Source organism: Branchiostoma floridae, unplaced genomic scaffold (genome assembly GCF_000003815.2).
Source record: "Branchiostoma floridae strain S238N-H82 unplaced genomic scaffold, Bfl_VNyyK Sc7u5tJ_1495, whole genome shotgun sequence".
NCBI lineage: Eukaryota > Metazoa > Chordata > Leptocardii > Amphioxiformes > Branchiostomatidae > Branchiostoma > Branchiostoma floridae.
The window spans coordinates 198143-221059 of record NW_023365730.1 but is presented as its reverse complement, the minus strand read 5'-3'; the positions used below and the strand labels follow the sequence as shown (position 1 = coordinate 221059).

General features: G+C 42.5%; 2 protein-coding genes across 2 annotated transcripts; one reads left to right on the top strand and one right to left on the bottom strand.

The window, feature by feature from the left end:
• Window positions 1-1491: 1491 nt before the first annotated feature.
• On the bottom strand, window positions 1492-5453 carry LOC118407891. Its single transcript, XM_035808464.1, has 2 exons — window positions 4316-5453; window positions 1492-1536 (listed from the first exon to the last, which is right to left on the bottom strand). Exon 1 carries the CDS (start codon window positions 5288-5290, stop codon window positions 4496-4498), a length of 795 nt encoding a protein of 264 aa, XP_035664357.1. The 5' UTR covers window positions 5291-5453; the 3' UTR covers window positions 1492-1536; window positions 4316-4495.
• Window positions 5454-10828: 5375 nt separating this feature from the next.
• Window positions 10829-22622, top strand: LOC118407893 (tyrosine 3-monooxygenase-like). Its single transcript, XM_035808465.1, has 15 exons — window positions 10829-11220; window positions 14537-14612; window positions 15125-15291; window positions 16105-16288; window positions 17006-17094; window positions 17447-17514; window positions 18171-18221; window positions 18685-18783; window positions 19048-19094; window positions 19497-19632; window positions 20609-20678; window positions 20993-21049; window positions 21537-21632; window positions 21866-21999; window positions 22354-22622. Exons 1-15 carry the CDS (start codon window positions 11095-11097, stop codon window positions 22517-22519), a joined length of 1566 nt encoding a protein of 521 aa, XP_035664358.1. The 5' UTR covers window positions 10829-11094; the 3' UTR covers window positions 22520-22622.
• Window positions 22623-22917: the final 295 nt, after the last annotated feature.

Below are 22917 nucleotides of genomic sequence, written 5' to 3'. Positions count from 1 at the left end.
CGTTAACAGGTAACATGTCAGCGAAGTTAGCTGGGTCGCTAACCATACTTCTCGGTCAGCTAACTCATCTGTCATGTTATGTGTATATATTTGTCCAATTTGTAGTATTTTTCCCGCGACCTGTGGAGCCTGGTAGAGACTAAGAGCTTCATACGCACCTCAAATGGACTTGAATATATGCGAATGTGTGAACCAACCTTTAAGGTGGGGTAACAAATGCGTCACACAATATATTATCTTACGTAAATTTCACGCTAATGAAGAAAACATGTCAATACGGAATTGTTCCGGATTTAAAGAGACAGCCACATAAGAGCGAGCGTTTTCGCACAGTTCTGGACTGGTGAGAGACAACAGCTAGAACCCAAACTTAATAAGTTCTATATTCTAGATCCAGAGACGCTCTCATTAATCCCGGACTTCAGGCACGCATTATCTTATAACAAGGCCCCCTTTCCACAAGACGGTGATCGCGATGCACTCTTACTGCTATCTAAATATGATATGTGTAACCTTTGATTTCATACCCGTTATGTCATATACCATGCATGTAAAAGTGTGACTGAGAGGACAGCAAAACACACAACGTGACATTCGCTGAGCAATGTGTCAAATTTAGGTCACAGAAAGAGAGAGAGAGAGAGAGCGGCGAGAGCGCCGTCCTAGTAGAAATGGGCTATTAAAGACCCTCCTATCGCCTTGGGATATAACTGTGTAACAGATACAAGGCACATCTTTTGTTTCTTGCTGTCTTCACCCTTCACCCTTCTGTTGTTGTTCAACCACTTCTGCACCTCCTGAAAACTCTCTCTGATTGGTTGATCCACTTATTGACATGCCATCATTGGTTGAAGTGATGATAACATTGATTTTGATGGATAACCAGGTCAGTCTTTTCGCGGCGATATTTTTGTTGTACGGGTGTGCCACAATTTGCTCTGCAGTTTTTCATTTCTTTGAGACACCTGTCCAGGCAGTTCACCAAAAAAAACCGGTATGTAAACAGTTTTGATACATTGGCATTTGACTTTAAAGTTACACGAGCTGTTAAATAATGATAGATTCTGTTAAATTCAGAAGCCAAAAAGGTAGATAAACATGAGGCTACTCGTACCTTATTTGCCAGATACGCTTCAAGGGTTTTGTGCCATTTTGGTGTCATAGTCCCACTTCCAACGACAGCCATACCGGGTGCTATGGCAAGCGTTATGCGAGCGCGACACATAGGGCTGTCTCTGCTTTTGTCTACCTAACGTGACAGTAGAAGAAGGCGTCATTATGCCATTCTTCATTTAGATAACACGTAGTTCAAGATAAGCCCCCCCCCCACGATATTTGCTGCCGCCGCCTCTGGTCCACATCTCCCCTGTTTCAAAGGCTAAAGCATCAAATGAACTTTTCTTCACCTGATCATAATAATCGTTCGTTAAGTCAACATAACAGTGTCCTTATGAAAACCCTCCGGGGTTGTTCAATGTTCAATGTTTTATTTATTAAGGTTCTCGCGGGCAAACACACATTCACCCGAATTTTGACCTTATTACACACGTCAGGCTTACCAAAGCCACACAAAACACATGTTCACAGAGAATACCTAGGCACACAGATGCACTTCATGATATCTCCACTCAATAACTTCAACAGTTTGCAAAAGAAAAAAAAAAACAAGTGATCACTGTAGTAGTCATCAGCCAACTTTTTTTTCGATCGAGAAAGTTTTGATATTTTCACGGATAGTTTATCAGATCACCACGCAAAAATACTGAAAGGCTTAGCTACCTACCTGTACGTCACGTGACAAGAGAGAGAAGGTTACCTTTTATTTGGGTTCATGCGCAGTCCAACGGTTTGTACGTGTACACAAAAGTATCCACAGTTGGTTGAGATGAAATACCTGTACGTGTTACACACACACACAAAAAAAGAATCACTGCAACAACTTTTTGTCAACAGGCTTTCCGAACAGAGAAAATTGTAAGTAATCTGAACCTTGTTACCTTGTAATGTATGTCTGTGTGAGTCTTGAAGATATTTTCACCCTATCTGGTAAGTGAGCTTAATGATATAGATAAGGCTCTGGACTTATTGATGTGGTTTCCCGTTATGTTACATGCTTCTACATAGGGACCAAAGTGAGAGCAAAGTTGCATTTGACTGATGTAATGATAATGGCAAGCATATACGGGGCAGTTATCCTGTATACAGGAAAGACCGTTTCTCTATAACATGTTCTTTATTTTCTAGTTCCCTTGGGAAAGTTTAGCAAAACCTTACCCGACAAAGGCTCTGCTCTTTCATGTTTGAAACAAATTGGATGCAGACTAGTCATATCAACAAGACCATAAATGGCAACGCCTGTATAAAATGACTGCTTCGTTTGATATAATGATGTTATCATGATGACACTAGACCGTAAAATCTTAGCTGGTGATAAGTTCTTTTACACACCTTGGCTTTATGGTGTTGATTGACGTGCAAACAGTCAGCCTTTTTGGACATACGGTGGCAGGATGTCCATTGCATTCTGCTTAATGTTTATAAACCCCTCACCTACCCAAGTGTATTTACACATAAACTCATGATCAACGCTAAAAGAGACACCTCTCGTATCTTGCAAAAAATTTTAAAGGACACAAACAAAAGTCTGAGTAACTTATATGATACCTCTCCTTTCCTTCCAAGAAAAATGGAAGCAAGCATTGGCTTAAACTTTCTGTTGACGCTGTAATGTCATGGTGATATTGGGCCCTGAAATTCTCATCTTGTGTCAAGTTCCTTTACACACCTTGGCTTTATGGTGTTTATTGGTTGCTTTGCATACACTACACGATTCTGTACACACGGTAGCAGGTTCATGGCGTTCTAAAACCGTCATAAACCTTTACCAGGCAAAAATACTGAAAGGCTTAGCTACCTTTTGTCCACCCGCAGTCCAAATGTTTGTACGTGTACAGAAAAGTACGCCCAGTTTGTTGAGCTGTTACACAAGAACAAAAAAAGGACTTTCCTAAGAGAGAAAACTGTAAGTAATCTGAACCTTGTTACGTTGTAATTTTGCGCTAATGAAGCAAACATGTCAATACGGAATTGTTATGGATTAAAAGGGACAGCCACATAAGAGCGACCGTTTTCGCACTGTTCTGGACTGTGTTCTATATTCTAGATCTAGAGACGCCCTCATTAATCCCGGACTTCAGGCGCGCATTTTCTAATAACAAGGCCCCGGCCTTTCCACAAACGGCGATGCAAGTCGCGATGCACTCTTACTGCTATCTAAATATGATATGTGTAACCTTTGATTTCATACCCGTTATGTCATATACCATGCATGTAAAAGTGTGACTGAGAGGACAGCAAAACACACAACGTGACATTCGCTGAGCAATGTGTCAAATTTAGGTCACAGAGAGAGAGAGAGAGAGAGACAGTGCGGCGAGAGCGTCGTCCTAGTGGAGATGGGCAATTAACGATCTTCTTATCGCCTTGGGATATAATAGTGTAACAGATAAAAGACACATCTTTTGTTTCTTGCTGTCTTCACCCTTCACCCTTCTGTTGTTGTTCAACCACTTCTGCACCTCCTGAACACTCTCTCTGATTGGTTGATCCACTTATTGACATGCCATCATTGGTTGAAGTGATAACATTAATTTTGATGGATAACCAGGTCAGCCTTTTCGCGGCGATATTTTCGTTGTACGGGTGTGCCACAATTTGCTCTGCAGTTTTTCTTTTCTTTGAGACACCTGTCCGGGTAGTTTACACACACAAAAAACGGTATGTAAACAGTTTTGATACATTGGCATTTGACTTTAAAGTTACACGAGCTGTTAAATAATGATAGATTCTGTTAAATTCAGAAGCCAAAAAGGTAGATAAACATGGGGCTACTCGTACCTTATTTGCCAGATACGCTTCAAGGGTTTTGTGCCATTTTGGTGTCATAGTTCCCACTTCCAACGACAGCCATACCGGGTGCTATGGCAAGCGTTATGCGTGCGCGACACATAGGACTGACTCTGCTTTTGTCTACCTAACGTGACAGTAGAAGAAGGCGTCACTATGCCATTATTCTTTTAGGTAACACGTAGTTCAAGATAAGCCCAACGAAATTTGCTGCCGCCGCCTCTGGTCCACATCTCCCCTGTTTCAAAGGCTAAAGCGTCAAATGAACTTTTCTTCACCTGATCATAACAATCGTTCGTTAAGTCAACATAACACCTTATGAAAACCCTCCGGGGTTGTTCAATGTTCAATGTTCAATGTTTTATTTATTAAGGTTCTCGCGGGCAAACACACATTCACCCGAATTGACCTTATTACACACGTCAGGCTTACCAAAGCCACACAAAACACATAATAACAATAGCTGCATACAAACAACGACTTGTAGATTCCAGTTAACATGCGTATAACATACATAATAGATTAAAATCAACGTATTGGAAAACGGTACCGAGTTACAAGCAGTACAGGTAATGGCTAACAACAAGTGTTAATAGCACCACTGTGTAACCTTCTTGTTGCATAGACGGATGGCGCTATGGAGGAAGGACTTGCTGAGTCTCTTAGTACGGGCTTTTGGTAAACTGATTGTCCTAGAGTTTCTAAGTGTGCGTCCCGTGGCCCCTGTTCTTGTGGGTGGAACCATGTCATGCAGGGGGTGGTCTTCCTTGAGCATGCGTTCAAACAGCTGTACCGCTGCCTCCTCCCGTCTGACCTTCAGTGTTGGCAAGTCGGGCACACTGCGTCTACCTCCAAGGGAGATGATGCGCAGGGCCCGGCGCTGTACCCTCTCGATGGCCAGTTCCTGCTCCTTACTGCACCCGACCAGTATAACATGGCCATACTCGAGTACTGGACGTACAAGTGACAGGTATATCTGTATCAGGTCCGTTACACTGGTACCTTGCTTCGTCAACAGACGCAGATAATGTAGTCTGCGCGATGCTTTACTGATCATTGCAGAGATCTGTTCGTCGAAGGTGAGGTTCTTGTCCATGTAGAAACCTAGTCCTTTGGCACAGTCAACGGACGGAACTGGTTGGCCTCCAAGTGTGATCATAGGTGGAATCGGAGCAGATTTGCTGAAGCAGATCTGGAGAAGTAAACTCTTCCCACCGTTCAGCGTCATCCTGTTGTCTTCTGCCCAGGAGTTAAGATGAGTAGACTCCTCTTCCACAGTTGTATCCTGATCGGCTAAAGGCACAGGAATAGTCCTCGACAGGGAAACGTCATCGGCATATCCAACATCCATTGTGTCGTTATACACGGTGGAACGTGTGCTCATGTTCACAAAGAATACCTAGGCACACAGATGCACTTCATGATATCTCCACTCAATAACTTCAACAGTTTGCAAAAGAAAAAAACAAGTGATCACTGTAGTAGTCGTCAGCCAACTTTTTTTTTCGATCGAGAAAGTTTTGATATTTTCACGGATAGTTTATCAGATCACCACGCAAAAATACTGAAAGGCTTAGCTACCTACCTGTACGTCACGTGACAAGAGAGAGAAGGTTACCTTTTATTTGGGTTCATGCGCAGTCCAACGGTTTGCACGTGTACAAAAAAGTTTCCACAGTTGGTTGAGATGAAATACCTGTACGTGTTACACACACACAAAAAAAGAATCACTGCAACAACTTCTTGTCAACAGGCTTTCCGAAGAGTGAAAACTGTAAGTAATCTGAACCTTGTTACCCTGTAATGTATGTCTGTGTGAGTCTTGAAGATATTTTCACCCTATCTGGTTAGTGAGCTTAATGATATAGATAAGGCTCTGGACTTATTGAAGTGGTTTCCCGTTATGTTACATGATTCTACATAGGGACCAAAGTGAGAGCAAAGTTGCATTTGACTGATGTAATGATAATGGCAAGCATATACGGGGCAGTTATCCTGTATACAGGAAAGACCGTTTCTCTATAACATGTTCTTTATTTTCTAGTTCCCTTGGGAAAGTTTAGCAAAACCTTACCCGACAAAGGCTCTGCTCTTTCATGTTTGAAACAAATTGGATGCAGACTAGTCATATCAACAAGACCATAACTGGCAACGCCTGTATAAAATGACTGCTTCGTTTGATATATTGATGTTATCATGGTGACATTAGACCGTAAAATCTCAGCTGGTGACAAGTTCTTTTACACACCTTGGCTTTATGGTGTTGATTGACGTGCAAACAGTCAGCCTTTTTGGACATACGGTGGCAGGATGTTCATTGCATTCTTATTAATGTTTATAAACCCCTCACCTACCCAAGTGTATTTACACATAAACTCATGATCAACGCTAAAAGAGACACCTCTCGTATCTTGCAAAAAAGGACACAAACAAAAGTCTGAGTAACTTATATGATACCTCTCCTTTCCTTCCAAGAAAAATGGAAGCAAGCATTGGCTTAAACTTTCTGTTGACGCTGTAATGTCATGGTGATAATGGGACCTGAAATTCTCATCTGGTGTCAAGTTCCTTTACACACCTTGGCTTTATGGTGTTTATTGGTTGCCTTGCAAACACTACACGATTTTGTACACACGGTAGCAGGTTCATGGCATTCTAAAACCGTCATAAACCTTCACCAGGCAAAAATACTTAAAGGCTTAGCTACCTTTTGTCCACCCGCAGTCCAAATGTTTGTACGTGTACAGAAAAGTACACCCAGTTTGTTGAGCTGTTACACAAGAACAAAAAAAGGACTTTCCTAAGAGAGAAAACTGTATGTAATCTGAACCTTGTTACGTTGTAATTTTGCGCTAATGAAGCAAACATGTCAATACGGAATTGTTGTGGATTTAAAGGGACAGCCACATAAGAGCGACCGTTTTCGCACTGTTATGGACTGTGTTCTATATTCTAGATCTAGAGGCGCCCTCATTAATCCCGGACTTCAGGCGCGCATTTTCTAATAACAAGGCCCGGCCCGGCCTTTCCACAAACGGCGATGCAAATCGCGATGCACTCTTACTGCTATCTAAATATGATATGTGTAACCTTTGATTTCATACCGGGTATGTCATATACCATGCATGTAAAAGTGTGACTGAGAGGACAGCAAAACACACAACCTGACATTCGCTGGGCAATGTGTCAAATTTAGGTCACAGAGAGAGAGAGAGGGAGAGAGAGACAGAGAGAGAGCGGCATGAGCGTCGTCCTAGTGGAAATGGGCAATTAACGATCTTCTTATCGCCTTGGGATATAATAGTGTAACGGATAAAAGACACATCTTTTGTTTCTTGCTGTCTTCACCCTTCACCCTTCTGTTGTTGTTCAACCACTTCTGCACCTCCTCAAATCTCTTTCTGATTGGTTGATCAACTTACTGACATGCCATCATTGGTTGAAGTGATAAGATTAATTTTGATGGATAGCCAGGTCAGTCTTTTCGCGGGGATATTTTCGTTGTACGGGTGTGCCACAATTTGCTCTGCAGTTTTTCATTTCTTTGAGACACCTGTTCGGGCAGTTCACAAAAACAAAAACGGTATGTAAACAGTTTTGATACATTGGCATTTGACTTTAAAGTTACACGAGCTGTTAAATAATGATAGATTCTGTTAAATCCAGAAGCCAAAAAGGTAGATAAACATGAGGCTACTCGTACCTTATTTGCCAGATACGCTTCAAGGGTTTTGTGCCTTTTTGGTGTCATAGTTCCCACTTCCAACGACAGCCATACCGGGTGCTATGGCAAGCGTTATGCGTGCGCGACACATAGGACTGTCTCTGCTTTTGTCTACCTAACGTGACAGTAGAAGAAGGCGTCATTATGCCATTCTTCATTTAGATAACACGTAGTTCAAGATAAGCACACCCCCCCCCCCCACGAAATTTGCTGCCGCCGCCTCTGGTCCACATCTCCCCTGTTTCAAAGGCTAAAGCATCAAATGAACTTTTCTTCACCTGATCATAATAATCGTTCGTTAAGTCAACATAACACCTTGTGAAAACCCTCCGGGGTTGTTCAATGTTCAATGTTCAATGTTTTATTTATTAAGGTTCTCGCGGGCAAACACACATTCACCCGAATTTTGACCTTATTACACACGTCAGGCTTACCAAAGCCACACAAAACACATAATAACAATAGCTGGTTGTTTTGTACACGTACAACGTTTTGGTGTCATAGTCCCACTTCCAAGGACAGCCATACCGGGTACTATGGCAAGTGTTATTAGTGCGCGACACACAGGACTTTCTCTGCTATTGTCTACCTAAAGCTAGGGGAACAACCCACCGCACGTGCAATTCCCCTGTACGTTTTTTTTGGGAGGCCACGTCCGCCACGTATTTCTGAAAACGTGGGGAACGACTGGCAAGAGCAGGGAGGGAGTACGTCAACGCAGGACACTCGCACGATTGCGCAAGGTGTAAGTACGTGGTCTGCACGCCACGCCTGGCTGCGAGCGGTTGCGTTCATCGTTCGTTGCGCAAGTGGTAGGTGAGTTGCACGGGCTTACAACGTACGGTCTCTGTGCGATTGCCACGTTAACGTGTGCAGGCCCTATCTACACGTGCTACGTACGTACGGTTTCCTTACTCACTCGCATGGTGTAAGTACGATATCGTTCAGAAAAATGCAGCTTTACGCATCGCTTATAATTAAAAGATGCAATTAAACGTCAGGTGTGACAGATTGTTCAGCATAAATAACATAACCAGCTGACGGAAGTGCACTTCTTCACGTGCCTTTTAGGCTGTGTGAACGGCACATAAACGTGGGAGAATCGTGACGGAAGTGGTGGTTGTAAGATTACGGAAAGGTTTTTAGAAACGCGTGCTTTCCGCCCGTAAAGGATACGGAAATGTTGCTATTAACGACGCCTTTAAGCATGGAATAGTTGCGGAAAGGCACCGTGGAAAAGTGAAGAAACTCACCTGTCCATGCCTACGTAATGGTAACATTAAAGGGTATCTTTACCTACACGGATAGAAATCGTTAAGTTGCGCATGCGGAAAGGGTGAAGAAACGTCGCGTTTACGTTGAGTTTAAGTTTGCTTAAATACCAGATTTCGTGCCGTACAAACTTAGCATTGTTTACATGAAGATAGGTTTCTAAACCGCCAGTTGGATTTTGATACTCCACAAAAGATTCCTTTGTAACGAAAAATACCATTGCGTTTTCTCAAACAATTAGTTCCAGGTTAAGGTTCGGACCTGGACCTCATCCGTTGGACCTGAACCGTACAATGAACCTGAATTTTCTGTAACGGTACCTACATCTAGTCACTAGATCTTAACAATCCGCTACAACACTTCATTGATAAAGACCATGTTCACGGCTCATCCGGCAACGACAGTAAGAGGCGATCGCCGTCGCATGGTGACCGGTTCAGGTCGGCTGGAATCTGCTGAATTTTAGCCAGACCAGATTCGCCGCTACTCATAGGCTTATCTTTGGAAAAGTAAAGGTGGTATCTCACTGTACATGAGGTACCACCACATTATCAATAAACTGGTGGATGTACCGACTGATAAGTATCTAATACCAGCTCGAAAAAGAAAAAGAAACAGCCATGACTTCAAGTACAAGAGCTACCAACCTAGGATTGATGTGTTCAAAAATTCGTATTTTCCCAGAACTATCGTAGAGTGGAATTTGCTATCACCAAGCACAGTAGGGACATCATCTCTGGATAGTTTTAAAGAACGCTTGCAGATAGATGTGCAAAAGTTAGGTGTGACGGGTCCTTCGGTGTAAAATAACTAGCTGCTGCCGCGCCGCGTGCCTGCGAAGCTGGTGTGTTACGCCGAAGGGCGGTTATACCGGCTATATAGATACAGATATCGTTCAGAAAAACGCAGCTTTACGCATCGCTTATAATCAAAAGTGCAAACGTCAGGTGTGACAGATTGTTTAGCATACTAGTAATAACATAACCAGCTGCTGCCCCGCCGGCCTGCGGAACTGGTGTGTTACGCCGAATGGCGGTTATATCGACTACAGAGTTTTTTTTTTTTTTTTAGGTTAATAAACTGGTTGTAGCTTTCAACGAAGAAGCGTTGTAGAGAATTTAAGTTTCATCTGAAAAAAAGTAAGCTTCTCTGGGGGGCCCATATCTATCTGACCGGGCCTCATACAACTGTTTTACATTATCTACACGAGAGTCGAAATGATCGCCATGAAAAAGAAGTTTTCCCAAATTTGTTGAAAAAGAAGTCTTCCAAAATTATTTCGTCCTCTTTGATCTTTCACTGGTCGTTTCTGTTTCTATTTCAACTAACCCCTTATTACCTCAATCCTTAATATTGTTATTCTTTCTAAAACCTTTCAAGGCAGTTTGTGATCTTTTTCAATGACGTTTTACCCCGTCATCAATAAGGAGACCACACCCAGCTAACAGGCCCTGGCCAAAAGGCCACATTTCTAATTTCCGTTTAGCAATCACCAATGACGTGCAGGAAATTGTTAGAATTACACCTGATGTTTTCTGTAATCACAAACCGCTCTTCCATCCGCTGCTAATACCCCCTTTCCACTAGAACGGCGCTCTCGCCGCGCTCTCTCTGCGACCTAAAATTTGACACATTGCTCAACTGATTCTATAGAAAAGAAACGAATATTTTTACACTTTTCTGTAATCACAAACCACCCTTCCACCCAAGTAATGAGGCTGCTTATACTCCTTTTCCATTAGGACGGCGCTCTCACCACGCTTTGTCTGTGGCCCACAATTTGACAGATCGCTCAACGAATTGTTCAGAAAAGAAACGAATCTTTTTACACTGTGTGTGTATTGATGTCTTCTCGATCACACTGTTAAATTTTGTATGAATCAATGTGAAAGCGAAGGTTACACATATCCTATTTAGGTCGCAGTGAGAGCGCAGCGCAATCGCCGTCTAGTTGAAAGGGAGCTTAGCTGTGCGCACGTCGGTCGCGGTCTTGAAATAACATGTAATTGTGCGCCTTTGTTGGTCTAACGAGAAAATGACACGGTCCGACTATTGCCGATCTGTGACGCATGGTTTAAATACAGGGCAGCTGCCCTGCCACTAATGTCTCCATCCTTGCACGGAGGAAACGTCAGCAAAGTGACAAAACGTCGTCGTAATTTGTGGCAATTTTTGTGTTTGTGGCAGTAGCGATGGAGGAAAAGACGCAGACCGTAGTACAGGCAGAAGACGACGACGATACCATGGCAGAGGACGAGCAGCAACCCAAGAGCTTCCGTAACCGCATCGCTTCCGACTCAGCCGTGGAGTACCAGTTCGTAAGTGAAATTATGTTCCCTTTTTTATATGACCATGATGTTTTATTACGCAACCACTGAATTAGTGTCAATGTATGACAATGAATATAGATGACAAGAGTTACAAATTTGTACTACACGTATCCGTTGTATTACAACAATTTCAGTTACTAAAATGCTTGGGCTATATCGAATGGAATCTGCAATCGTTTCTTTCGCTGACTTAGTAATACTGTACTTATTTTGATAGAGCTACGTCTTTTGAGCGGCTAGTTTAGCGTCCGATATTTTCATTGCTGCGATGTTAATACACGACACACTGTCGGATGATGATACATCGCGGCATCGCTGTGTAAGGGTTGTACTTTTACCTGTAACTATTATGTAGAAAGGCCGTGTTCTTTCTGCAAGATGCCAAGGCCTTTTTGTGGTTATGTGAAAGTGAAATACGTACTGCCTTTATTGAATTCATCCAAAGTGTGAATTACGTGTAAGTTAGTCGTCTCGGCCATAGCGATACACAGACTTTACGGGTATATCAGTTGGGGAAATTCTCTATCATCTTCCGTCCATTTTTGCACGCCATTGGAAGCTATTTTTTCGTCCAAAAATTGACATGATATTGCCTAAATGCGATTTGAATGGTATCACTATTACTTATCAGTATATGGAAAATATGTTTCACTCCTTCAGCAAGACTTGGTAGTCTATCCCGAAAATAGACTATAAACGAGAACGAAATATATGCAAAATGCAGGTGTAGCATGTCAAACGGTGATACATACATTGAGCTGAAAAGTAAGCTATTAGATGAGTATCATACGCCAAAAATAAAGTATTATACGTCACTGAGGAAAGATACCGGGTGGTTGTCTGAAAAGACTGTTTCAAAATCCTACCCAGTTGCTTGAGTAATTGATTTTTGGTGTATCTTATTACCTGGATGTATTATCTTCATTGAAATACTAGTATTATAGTTCTTTCTTTTGAATTGGTAACATGATAGCACTACATAACGAGCGGTTTTTTTTTTTTAGTATCCTACGATTTGAATATTAATGTTTCCTTGTATTGAACATATGCTGTCTGTCTGTCTAACGTATATGGATCTGGACATTTATAAGAAAAACTGTGCCAACCTTTCACCCATTTTACATAAGGCAACATCTGGTGTTGTTTTTGTTACCTTTTTATCGTATTCACAAATTGTCGATTTGTTATGTTTAGCAACGCATTTAGAAAACGATAGTGATATTATGTTATCATACAAACAAAACAAATGCCATAGGAAGAGAATCTTTTATGTGACACTAACAAAACTGGGGTGAGCTATCTTTAGCAGTTATGATATTTGGATTACATATACTTTCGGCAGTCACACATGCAGAGAAAGCGTGTAAGACAGGTCCACAACCTGATTTCATTACACAGCAACATGGTTGAAATGTCTGTATTTCTACGGCAGATTTTCTAAATCGCCGCTTTAGTTAGTGTTTAGATCACACTAGATCACACAGTGGCATCCTCATTATATAGCTTACAGTTCTGTGTAGGTTACGTGTCAAAGTGACATGTCGTTTAGTGTAATATAGCCATCTGCTACCGCGCCGCGTTCCGCGAAGCTGGTGTGTTACGTCAAAGGGTGGTCATACCTTCTATACAGATAGTGATATTTAGCTCTATCAAATATGTTCTATTTTTAACGAAAATATGCGATAAAGCTACGTTCGTACCAAATCCTATTTCGTAGAAACTGCCTGATGCAAACTTTAATCCCTTCCTAGAATTTCAGCTAGCATGGTAGGATGACGTACAATATAGGAAATGACATGTCATCATCGAATTCCCAGAACTCAGTAACGTTGCGGGGCAACAGAGGGTTGTGGCTGCTTTACAAAACGGTTTCCACACAAAACCGCTAATCTCGTCTATAATTGTGGCGTCGTAACTGGTAGAGCGTTCGGCTCGGAATCTAGAGGTCCCGAGTTCGATACTCGCCGTGCCCCGACATTGTGCCATTGGGAAAGGCACTTTTCACGGCCTTGGGAAAGACACTTGACACGACCTTCCTCACTTCACCGAGGTGTGCTAATGGGTGCTTCACTTCAAACAATCAATTAATCGATAAAAAATCAATCAAATGAACAGTTATCTCTTTGGCCATCTCTCTCCAGAACCATTCTATTTTTGGTGCAATATCTCCAATCGGCTCTATTGACCGCTACTCGTTTCGTAGACTTCTTCCGCGATGTCCTCTGTGGTCGTTCGTTGTAATACAACCAGCTGCTGTCGCGCCACGTGCCTGCGAAGCTAGTGTGTTACGCTGAACGGCGGTTATACCGGCTATATAGATACAGATACAAAAGATACAGATACAGATAGGGCGTTTCGCAACTGGACCTGGTTGTAAGGTGACCAGTTCTATCCCCCCCCCCCCCCACACACACACGTATACGGACATATTCCTTATGCAAATAATCCAACAATCCTAGCATTGCGTGAGATTCACACCAACCCTGCTATTACTGCCACGGAGTCGTGCTCTCTGATCCTTTCAACCTAATATTCTCCCATTAACTGCCATGTTCATGTTCTGGCAATTGTAAGCGTTTAACCCCTGCAAGGTAGGAGTCTTTATAGTTGACACCACCTAAAAGTAGAATCATCTTTTCAGAAATAGTTTTATGTAATTATAAAAAAACGTAAAGTCTGATTATTTTGTTTTCAAGTTTCACTTAAATTTCACTGATAAATTATACGTTTCAATAATATGTGCTGTGGAGAAACGTCGCTAACGTTGCGGGTTTTATCCTATACCATTGTTTTGTACTTAGTGTAATAGTTGTTGCCATACATTGTATCATATACAATTGTCGTGCAATAAAGTTATTCTATTTCCAGCTAGGCGTTGTGCCTTGGGTTAGGCGCTTAATGCGACTTCCCTCACTGCAACCAGGTATAAAAATATGTACTTAATTTTGGTCGGTGAGGTTAGAAAGGCGAAGAAGGAGAGGGACGGGCTCGTCCTCCTAACACAGTGCCCTATAGACACAGTGGATAACGACTCACTACCTCTACAGCGTAATAAACAAGTAGTCTGTACTAGAATGACTACGCTGGCTATTATGAGGAGAATAATTTGCTAGGGGGTTTTGCTACCAGAGGAGTTGGTCTTAACCTTAGCGTTGACTAGCCCCTGGCCAGTTTTTTGCCGAATTCTACGATCCCCGCACCCCCGTAGGAAGGCCTGGTGGAGGCTACTTATCTAACAAGGTTATGGAATCATTAATTACCTTTAGCTTCACTCGCCTGATGACGTTTTTGACATGTGTTCCAGACAAACGGTTACCATGGTCGCCGGCGGAGCCTGATTGACGACGCACGCGCAGAGAAGGAGCTTTGCCGTGTTACAGGTAAAATCGACAATCCGGGTACGGTTTAATTAATGATTAATAATCAATTATTTTAATCTGAATGCACTTCTATAAATGCAGTAGACGGGTTTGTTTATTGCAAGACCATTACTAGGCGTTGAAATAAGCTTAAGGATGGTGCATGCATGCAATGAGGTATCGGTAAACATTGCCTTGGAAGTTTTGCATCTTGTATACCGTTATCTTCGAGAGTCACATGGTTTGGCTGTCTGAGGAAATAACCGGTTGAGACCTGTAAGTGTGAACAGTAAAACGATGTAAGCTAGAGGAATACCTAATGTTACTTTTATACTGATATCATCATTATCCACTAAGTTTTATATCTCTAACTTTAAGTTTGTTCAGGTTTTGACTAGTACGAAACATTGTGGCCACTAATCACCAGGCTTGTGTCGTAAATACAAACATAATCATATACAATACAATACAATACAATACATATACGATACACATATATCATATCATATCATATCTCTATTCTACGACATCAGGGCGGCGCCTGTCTAGTGCATGGCGGCAGCTGAGTCTGTCTGAAGATGACGAGGACCTGGAGGTGCTGGACCATGCTGAGGACAACAACGTCCCCGTGAAGGCCACCATCGTCTTCTCTCCGAACGACGGGTTCGATAGACTGCCCGCCATTTTGGACGCGTTCAAGGTCATTAAAACTTTTGATTAAACGATTAGCTGAGATTACATGTAATGTTATATCGATGTAAAATCATAATAGCGACAAAGAAGCTTGTCTTCTTACCGATCGACCGGTTGCGTTGAAGGCCATGCCAATGCGTTCAAGGTCATTAACATTGTATACTTGTTTATCAAAATGGTATATAACGTTCTGATTACAAATCATGATTATGGATATAAAATCACGATAATGACATTGATGCATGTTGATAAATTATTGGTTTGTGGCAATACCTAGATATTTAAAGCTGCGTATATTCAGTACCGTTTAAAAGCAACATCAATTGAGGTCTCATAACACAGTATTTATCCGCGACCCCCGTCCCCAAAAGTAGTTCGGGTTAAAATAGTGCATCGCGGTACTTGCAAAGGCCGTATTTATTCTTCCGTGCACGACAGCGAGATGGAATCTGTGGTGAATAGTAGAGGAATACATCGGTGTTCATACTGTATAAGTTGGATTACGTCGCTTTTTCGGCCGGCGGGAATTTGCGCCTTGATATGTTACCGGCACTTCCTGTTCGCCGCCTGCAGTTCCATGACCTCCGCTGGGGGTCAAATCAAAGTGTCTGTTATGGAAAATCGAGCCGGCAAATCTATGCTCATCTTCAGATATTTTGTAGCTTGTACCCTCAACTTCAACATACTAAATTCTTGTGAATTGTATCTGCACCCTACTATAGGTTTTGAGTCGTCGAACCACCTCACTTTGGGGTCCTTAACCATGTAAATCCCCATACCCGAAAAACTGTGTTCTGAGACCTTGATTCCCTTTCATCAGAGATATCACGTGAAAATCCACCACATCGAGTCCCGCCCTTCCCAAGATGGCGGCGGTGACGTCAGTGTCCTGGTGAGGTGCGAGCGTGACGAGCGCAAAGGGAACATCCCCGGACTGGTCATCTCGCTCAAGGGGAGGGTCAAGAGCCTGCAACTCTTCAACGAGAATGGAGAAGACGTGGATGGTGCGTTTATTTCGTGTCATTGTAATTTTCGCTGTTGTTTGGTGGTAACATCGACTATCATAATTCCACCAGGTGTCATAATACCTCCACCTCAAAAAAACTTTAGTATAGAGGTCTTTCCAAGATTGTCTTGAACACCAAATGTTACATATCCTAAATGTAATACAATCCAGATATTTTAGCGTTGAAGGCCTCTTTAACAACGTTTTATGAGGTGGCGGTATAATGACACCTGGTTGAATTATGCGAAGGTAATGGATACCTCTCTCTATGCCGCAATGGGATGAATTGCGAGGGCTAGATCGCAGGGGTCTGAAGCGGCTGCCATTTTATGCAAACTCGGGTGACTTCAAGTGATTGCCCGAGGTGCGGCAATAGGACTGCATGTTTCCTTGATTCTGAGCAGGGCAAGGGTGATATCCCCAAGCATGTAGTCTGAGTCTGACACCCAAACGGTTAGGGTAGGCAAGCGCGTTATGCCCTTTATGTTCGAAAGCAACCATCTTTCCAGGTTTATAAGTTTGTTTCTTGTCGCGGTCGGGCTGATACCTCGGTTGATACGAAATACACCGTGTTGTATTCTATATGTCTTGTTTTAGTTGGCTAAGCTAGCTTATACATACGTTGACATGGTTATGATCTGTTTCAACGTTTGCACAATTTTTTCTAGTCGTTTCTTTGCCCTATTTGACTCATCTGACCTTTGTTTTTCAACAGGTCCGTGGTTTCCCAAGGTGATCGCAGACCTGGACAAGTGCCATCATCTGGTCACCAAGTTCGAACCCGAACTGGACGCAGACCATCCGGTAAGTATGTTTTCTATGACTTTGTGAACACCTGTATGTGATTGAGCCCTCCAAGCCCTAATAACTTATAAAAGAAATTCTTCCAAGTATACTTTCTACCTATTACACAGACAGTGGCAGCATAGAAAGATTGCCATCCATTCATTCGTTTCATTGCCATAAATGTTATGCTTTGAAACTAAAAACCTTGAATCAATGAAATTTTTAATCGATTTCGTTTATCAATCTATTTTATTTCAAGACAACCGGGCTGCCCTGCTTCGATACTATCTTATGGATACCGTAGGATCTGCTTGGAGATTAGGTTGATGTACCCCATTACATGACTAACGGTCCACTTCCATTTTTCCAGGGTTTCTCAGATAAAGTCTACCGAGCGCGCAGAAAGAAAATAGCGGATGCCGCCTTCGAATACAGGCAGTGAGTATGACGTCACATCTGACGTCATGTCTAGACTTACTATATACACAACACTCACACGGTGACGTCATTGATCACTAGCCTGTATATTTAGTGAGATGCTGTTATAAATCATTGAAACTTTAGCTTTAGTTAGAGCGAGAGCCCGATTCAACTTATCGATCATTGTTATGACAAGTTTAGTGGGTATGCCCCAAACGACATTACTGTGTAGAATTGGCCACAAGTCATCCTGGCTTAGTCTGTGTAACGCAAACTCCGCTATCCGGAGCTTGTAGACTCCTCCCCGCGGATCGGCGCGGCAATGTACGACGGGCCTGAGAAGCGCGATTAAATCAGGCTAATCCTGGCTCTCAATTACAAAACCACTGGACCGTCCAATTCTTTAAGTATCATTTTCCACCACTATTGCCTTACATTCTATCTAACTTTTGCAAAAAAGCAAGCAAACACAACAACTGATTTCAATATCTCCAATTTTACGACGATAATCTAATTTAGGCTTACTTGTCAACTAAGTCCTTATGTATGTTTTTGGGAGAAGTGTACGTTTATTTCATGTCTTATACATGTATGAAAGTGATTATGCTTACCGTCCATGGATCAAACAGAAATATACACAGTTACGTACACTGTCTCACTGTTTCTTACTGTAGTGGCCAACCCCTACCGGTGATAGAGTACACGGAAGAGGAAACGGAAACTTGGTAAGTGAAGTGAACCCCATGTTTAATCAATCAATCAATCGTTCGCATGCATCATTAGTTAATGCTTGGCGGCTACAGACAGTTCAGACAGTTCTCGCCACGTTGTTCTGCATTGGGCGTGGACAGTTCAGTTTGATCTGGAGACCCCCAGCTCCTGGTTAACCTCAGGTTCTAAGTTATGTAATGTGTATCTGCACTTATCTGACATTGAGTACGTGTTGGTTAGCGAAGCCTGGAACAAATTTAATTTGTATATATCATTACCAATATGCAACTTTGTACTTCTGACGCGTCAATGTTCAGCCAACCACTAGGCTCATACCTTCAGGTGTCAGAGCCACCAACCATGAACTGTTGAATTATTTTTCGCAAAGCGTGTCAGCGAAGTTGTATATGCACCATTCTTTCGGAAACTAGGCAGCTAGTCAGTAAAACATAACGCAATGTAACCTACTGTTTGTAGGGGAATCGTGTACAACTCCCTCACATCGCTGTACCAGACCCATTCCTGCAAAGAGCACATCGAAGGCCTCAAACTGCTGGAGAAGCACTGCGGATACAGGTAAGAAAGGCCAAATTGGTATAGATAATGGTAATAGTAGTCTTTGTGTGATCATAGCATGAGTTTGTATTTTAGCATTACTTTCTAGATTGAATAAAATCTGTAATTAAAGTCATCTATATATTGTGCTATATTTGTTACAGATGAGAGAGGAGGGCACACAGAAGTCAGCATCGGACACGATGGACAACCACGATTTGTTATTAATTTTTACCAACAACAATGTATTGCACAAATTTAACCTTCTCTTTTTTCGCCCCACAGTGCAGATGAAGTTCCTCAGCTGGAGGCGGTGTCCAACTTCCTGAAAGGTAGTGAGATCCGTTATTTCGTCAGCTATAATATCACAAGCAGTACAGAGGGTGGCAACTCTACATCTGAGCCTTGTCTGTTGTTGCTCAAGTTCAACCAACCTCTATTTTATAAAGAATTTAATAATATATTTGTTTCTATCATTTGCTCTTTGACAAGGAAAATTGGTCTCTGCACTCAAGTTACAAACGAATCTTAACAAATGCCACGTACAAAGGACGCAATAAAGTCAGTCCCATACCCATTTTGCGGGCGTAAAGACAGTAGGTTGGTATTCACTGTCAATAAGTTGGTATCCGCTGTCAACCTGTATTTTAAACGGCAAGTAAGCCTTCTTCACTGTTTCAAACGTCTGCGAAAGAGGTTAGATACATAATGTTTTTGTTGCTTTTTTTTTCCAGAGAGAACAGGTTGGCAGCTCCGTCCCGTAGCAGGTCTCGTGTCGGCTCGAGACTTCCTGGCGAGTCTGGCGTTCCGCGTGTTTCAGTGTACCCAGTACCTCAGACACGGCTCCAAGCCGCACCACTCTCCGGAACCGTAAGTACACGTTCCGCGTGTTTCAGTGTACCCAGTACCTTAGACACGGCTCCAAACCGCACCACTCTCCGGAACCGTAAGTACGCATTCCGCGTGTTTTAGTGTACCCAGTACCTCAGACACGGCTCCAAGCCGCACCACTCTCCGGAACCGTAAGTACACGTTCCGCGTGTTTCAGTGTACCCAGTACCTTAGACACGGCTCCAAACCGCACCACTCTCCGGAACCGTAAGTACACGTTCCGCGTGTTTCAGTGTACCCAGTACCTCAGACACGGCTCCAAGCCGCACCACTCTCCGGAACCGTAAGTACACGTTCCGCGTGTTTCAGTGTACCCAGTACCTCAGACACGGCTCCAAACCGCATCACTCTCCCGAACCGTAAGTACACGTTCCGCGTGTTTCAGTGTACCCAGTACCTCAGACACGGCTCCAAACCGCATCACTCTCCCGAACCGTAAGTACACGTTCCGCGTGTTTCAGTGTACCCAGTACCTCAGACACGGCTCCAAGCCGCACCACTCTCCGGAACCGTAAGTACACGTTCCGCGTGTTTCAGTGTACCCAGTACCTCAGACACGGCTCCAAACCGCACCACTCTCCGGAACCGTAAGTACGCGTTTTGCATGTTTGTATAAAGATAAATATAATTCTAGATACGAATTTGTCAGTGTTACTTAGATGAGCGAATTATGGAATTACAAACCTTTCAAGTCACTTTGTCTGTTGGCTAGTAAGTAGACGTAAACCCCCATCTCGATCGCACAGCAGACCTAACGCGTACGGCATGTGCCTGTCTGTGAAAACCTCCTTGGTGAACTGACGGAAAACTTTGTTCTCTTTGGAGCTTGCGAAGAAGAGAGACTACATTCTACCACCAAGAGCTCTTACTCTATCTATTCTACAGTATCGACACATTCGTTGTTACAGGGCAGTGAATAATACCCAACATAACACCATCCTTCTTTGCCCCACAGAGACTGCTGTCACGAGCTCCTTGGTCACGTGCCTATGTTATCAGATCCAAGTTTCGCGCAGTTTTCACAGGTAAATTATCAACATTTCCAAAGCTCAAGTTCGTTAACTATAGGAGATTTTTACCTATTGTAAATTAATATTGTGCCAGTAAATCTTAGCAAATCATTAGATGATATCATAGTATCTCATATGTATATGCACTGGAATCATATTTCTGTGTACTGAAGAAGAAAGTGTAAGTGTGACTGGTGCTTTGTGTGTCTTCTGGAAACATTTATAACGAGAAAGAAAAAAAAGTGCCAGAAAGTCAGGAATAGAAAAGAAGTTTCAAACAGACAGGCGCGATCTGTAATTAACTTATAACAATTCCTCACTCTTTGCAGGAAATAGGCCTGCTGTCCCTGGGGGCTTCTGACGAAGACATCGAGAAACTGGCCACGGTGAGAAACAGTAGGACCAGTTGAAACATAGACACTACGCATCCTATACAAGTTGATTATTTCTATCATTCATTTACCTTTGGACAGACAAGAACAATATAGCATTAAATTAAAGTTGATGACTTACTTTAAAGAGAGCAATACGGTCGATAAAGTAAAGACAGTTCCATGGTAGTTTTGAGGCCGTAGGGGTAGTCTGCTGTTATCCACTGTGCCTAGAGCACGGTATTGGAAAGCAGAGCTCTTCCCTTTCCTTCGACGGCCTTGTACTTCCCAACATAAGGCAGGTACCCATTTCGTACACCTGGGTGAAGCTAGTGATTGGTAAAGTCTTGTATGTGCCTTTCCAAAAGACACAGGGGCGGTGGAATGACAGAATTTGAACCCATAACCTAAGTCATGCCGCACGATCTCACTATATGCATTGTTGATGTCGTGTTTTAATCAATATAGCCGAATAAATTATTGCTTATGTCATAACTTCCAGTGCTACTGGTTCACTGTGGAGTTTGGCCTGTGCAGACAGGACAACAAGCTGAAGGCCTATGGTGCAGGACTTCTCTCCTCTTACGGGGAGCTGGAGGTGAGTATCATCAGCATATCTTAGATAAAATTATATAACACATAGTTATAACATGGTTTGTACTGTATCAGCACTCTTTCAGATAAAAGTAAAGACCATTTAAATAAATAGACCAGAAAAACACATGCATGGGTATTTGCTCCATAGAACTATTGCCAAAACTTGTTTCGTCTACAAGTGGGAGTGTATCTCATTCCAAACTGAAACTGAAAATTGCTATTTGTCTTTGCTAGTATGCTTTGTCTGGCAAACCGGAAATCAAGAACTTCGAACCGGAAGTGACGGCAGTGGAACCATATGATGACGTCAACTACCAGGATGTCTACTTTGTCTCTGACACCTTTGACAAGGCCAAGGAGCAGCTGAGGTGAGAATAGTGTTCCCCTAACACGAGGATATTCTAATCTACCATTTGGAACTTTACAGATACGAGGGAATTATTGTTTTATTTAAACTGCCATTATCAAAGCATAAGTGAAGGTCAGGTTCAACAAACCTCAATATAACCAAGGAGGTTAATCTCCTTGATATAACTAAGGCTCTAAGGTAAGACAAATCTCATTGATGTAACACAGTTTTTCTGTGTTATTCTATTTCGGATGAAATAACAACGGAGAGGAAATGATATATTACAATATTACAATGTGCTAAAATAATGTGGATAGCATTACCTAATGAAATATCTAACTAAAATATATATTTTCTATCTATATTATTCCAGATCTTATGCTTCAAGAATACAGCGGCCGTTCGAAGTGACCTATGACCCCTACACGCAGTCCGTCGAGGTTCTGGACTCTCGCGAGAAGATCCAGCGTCTGTCCGAGAAGATAAAGGGTGACGTCAGTCTGCTCAATGCCGCCATGAAGAAAATCATCATCAACTAGGAAGAAGTTGCCTCTTGATTTACAAACCACCACTACAGTAAACTACTGTCTACTTCATCTCCAAGCAGATCCTGCGGTAGCATAAGATTAGCATAAGCATAGTTACTGTGAGTGAGTGAGTTACTGTATCAAAAGCGGCAGAGGAGTGAAGTCGGCTTAGAAGTGTGTTTCGCTATCTGATGACTTCATTTGGCCAGCTGTACTCCTTAGCAAGCTTTGATGCTATCTTTTGCCACCTGTACATCTACCTGGATATTAGAAGAAATGGTATCTGCTGGTTGACGTTCCTCAGCTTACATACAAGGCAAATGGACACCTTTTGGCTGACTACACTCCTTGGCCAGTTTGGTATTATCTTATGCCATTGTAGCATCTGCTTGGAGATTACTGTCTACTTT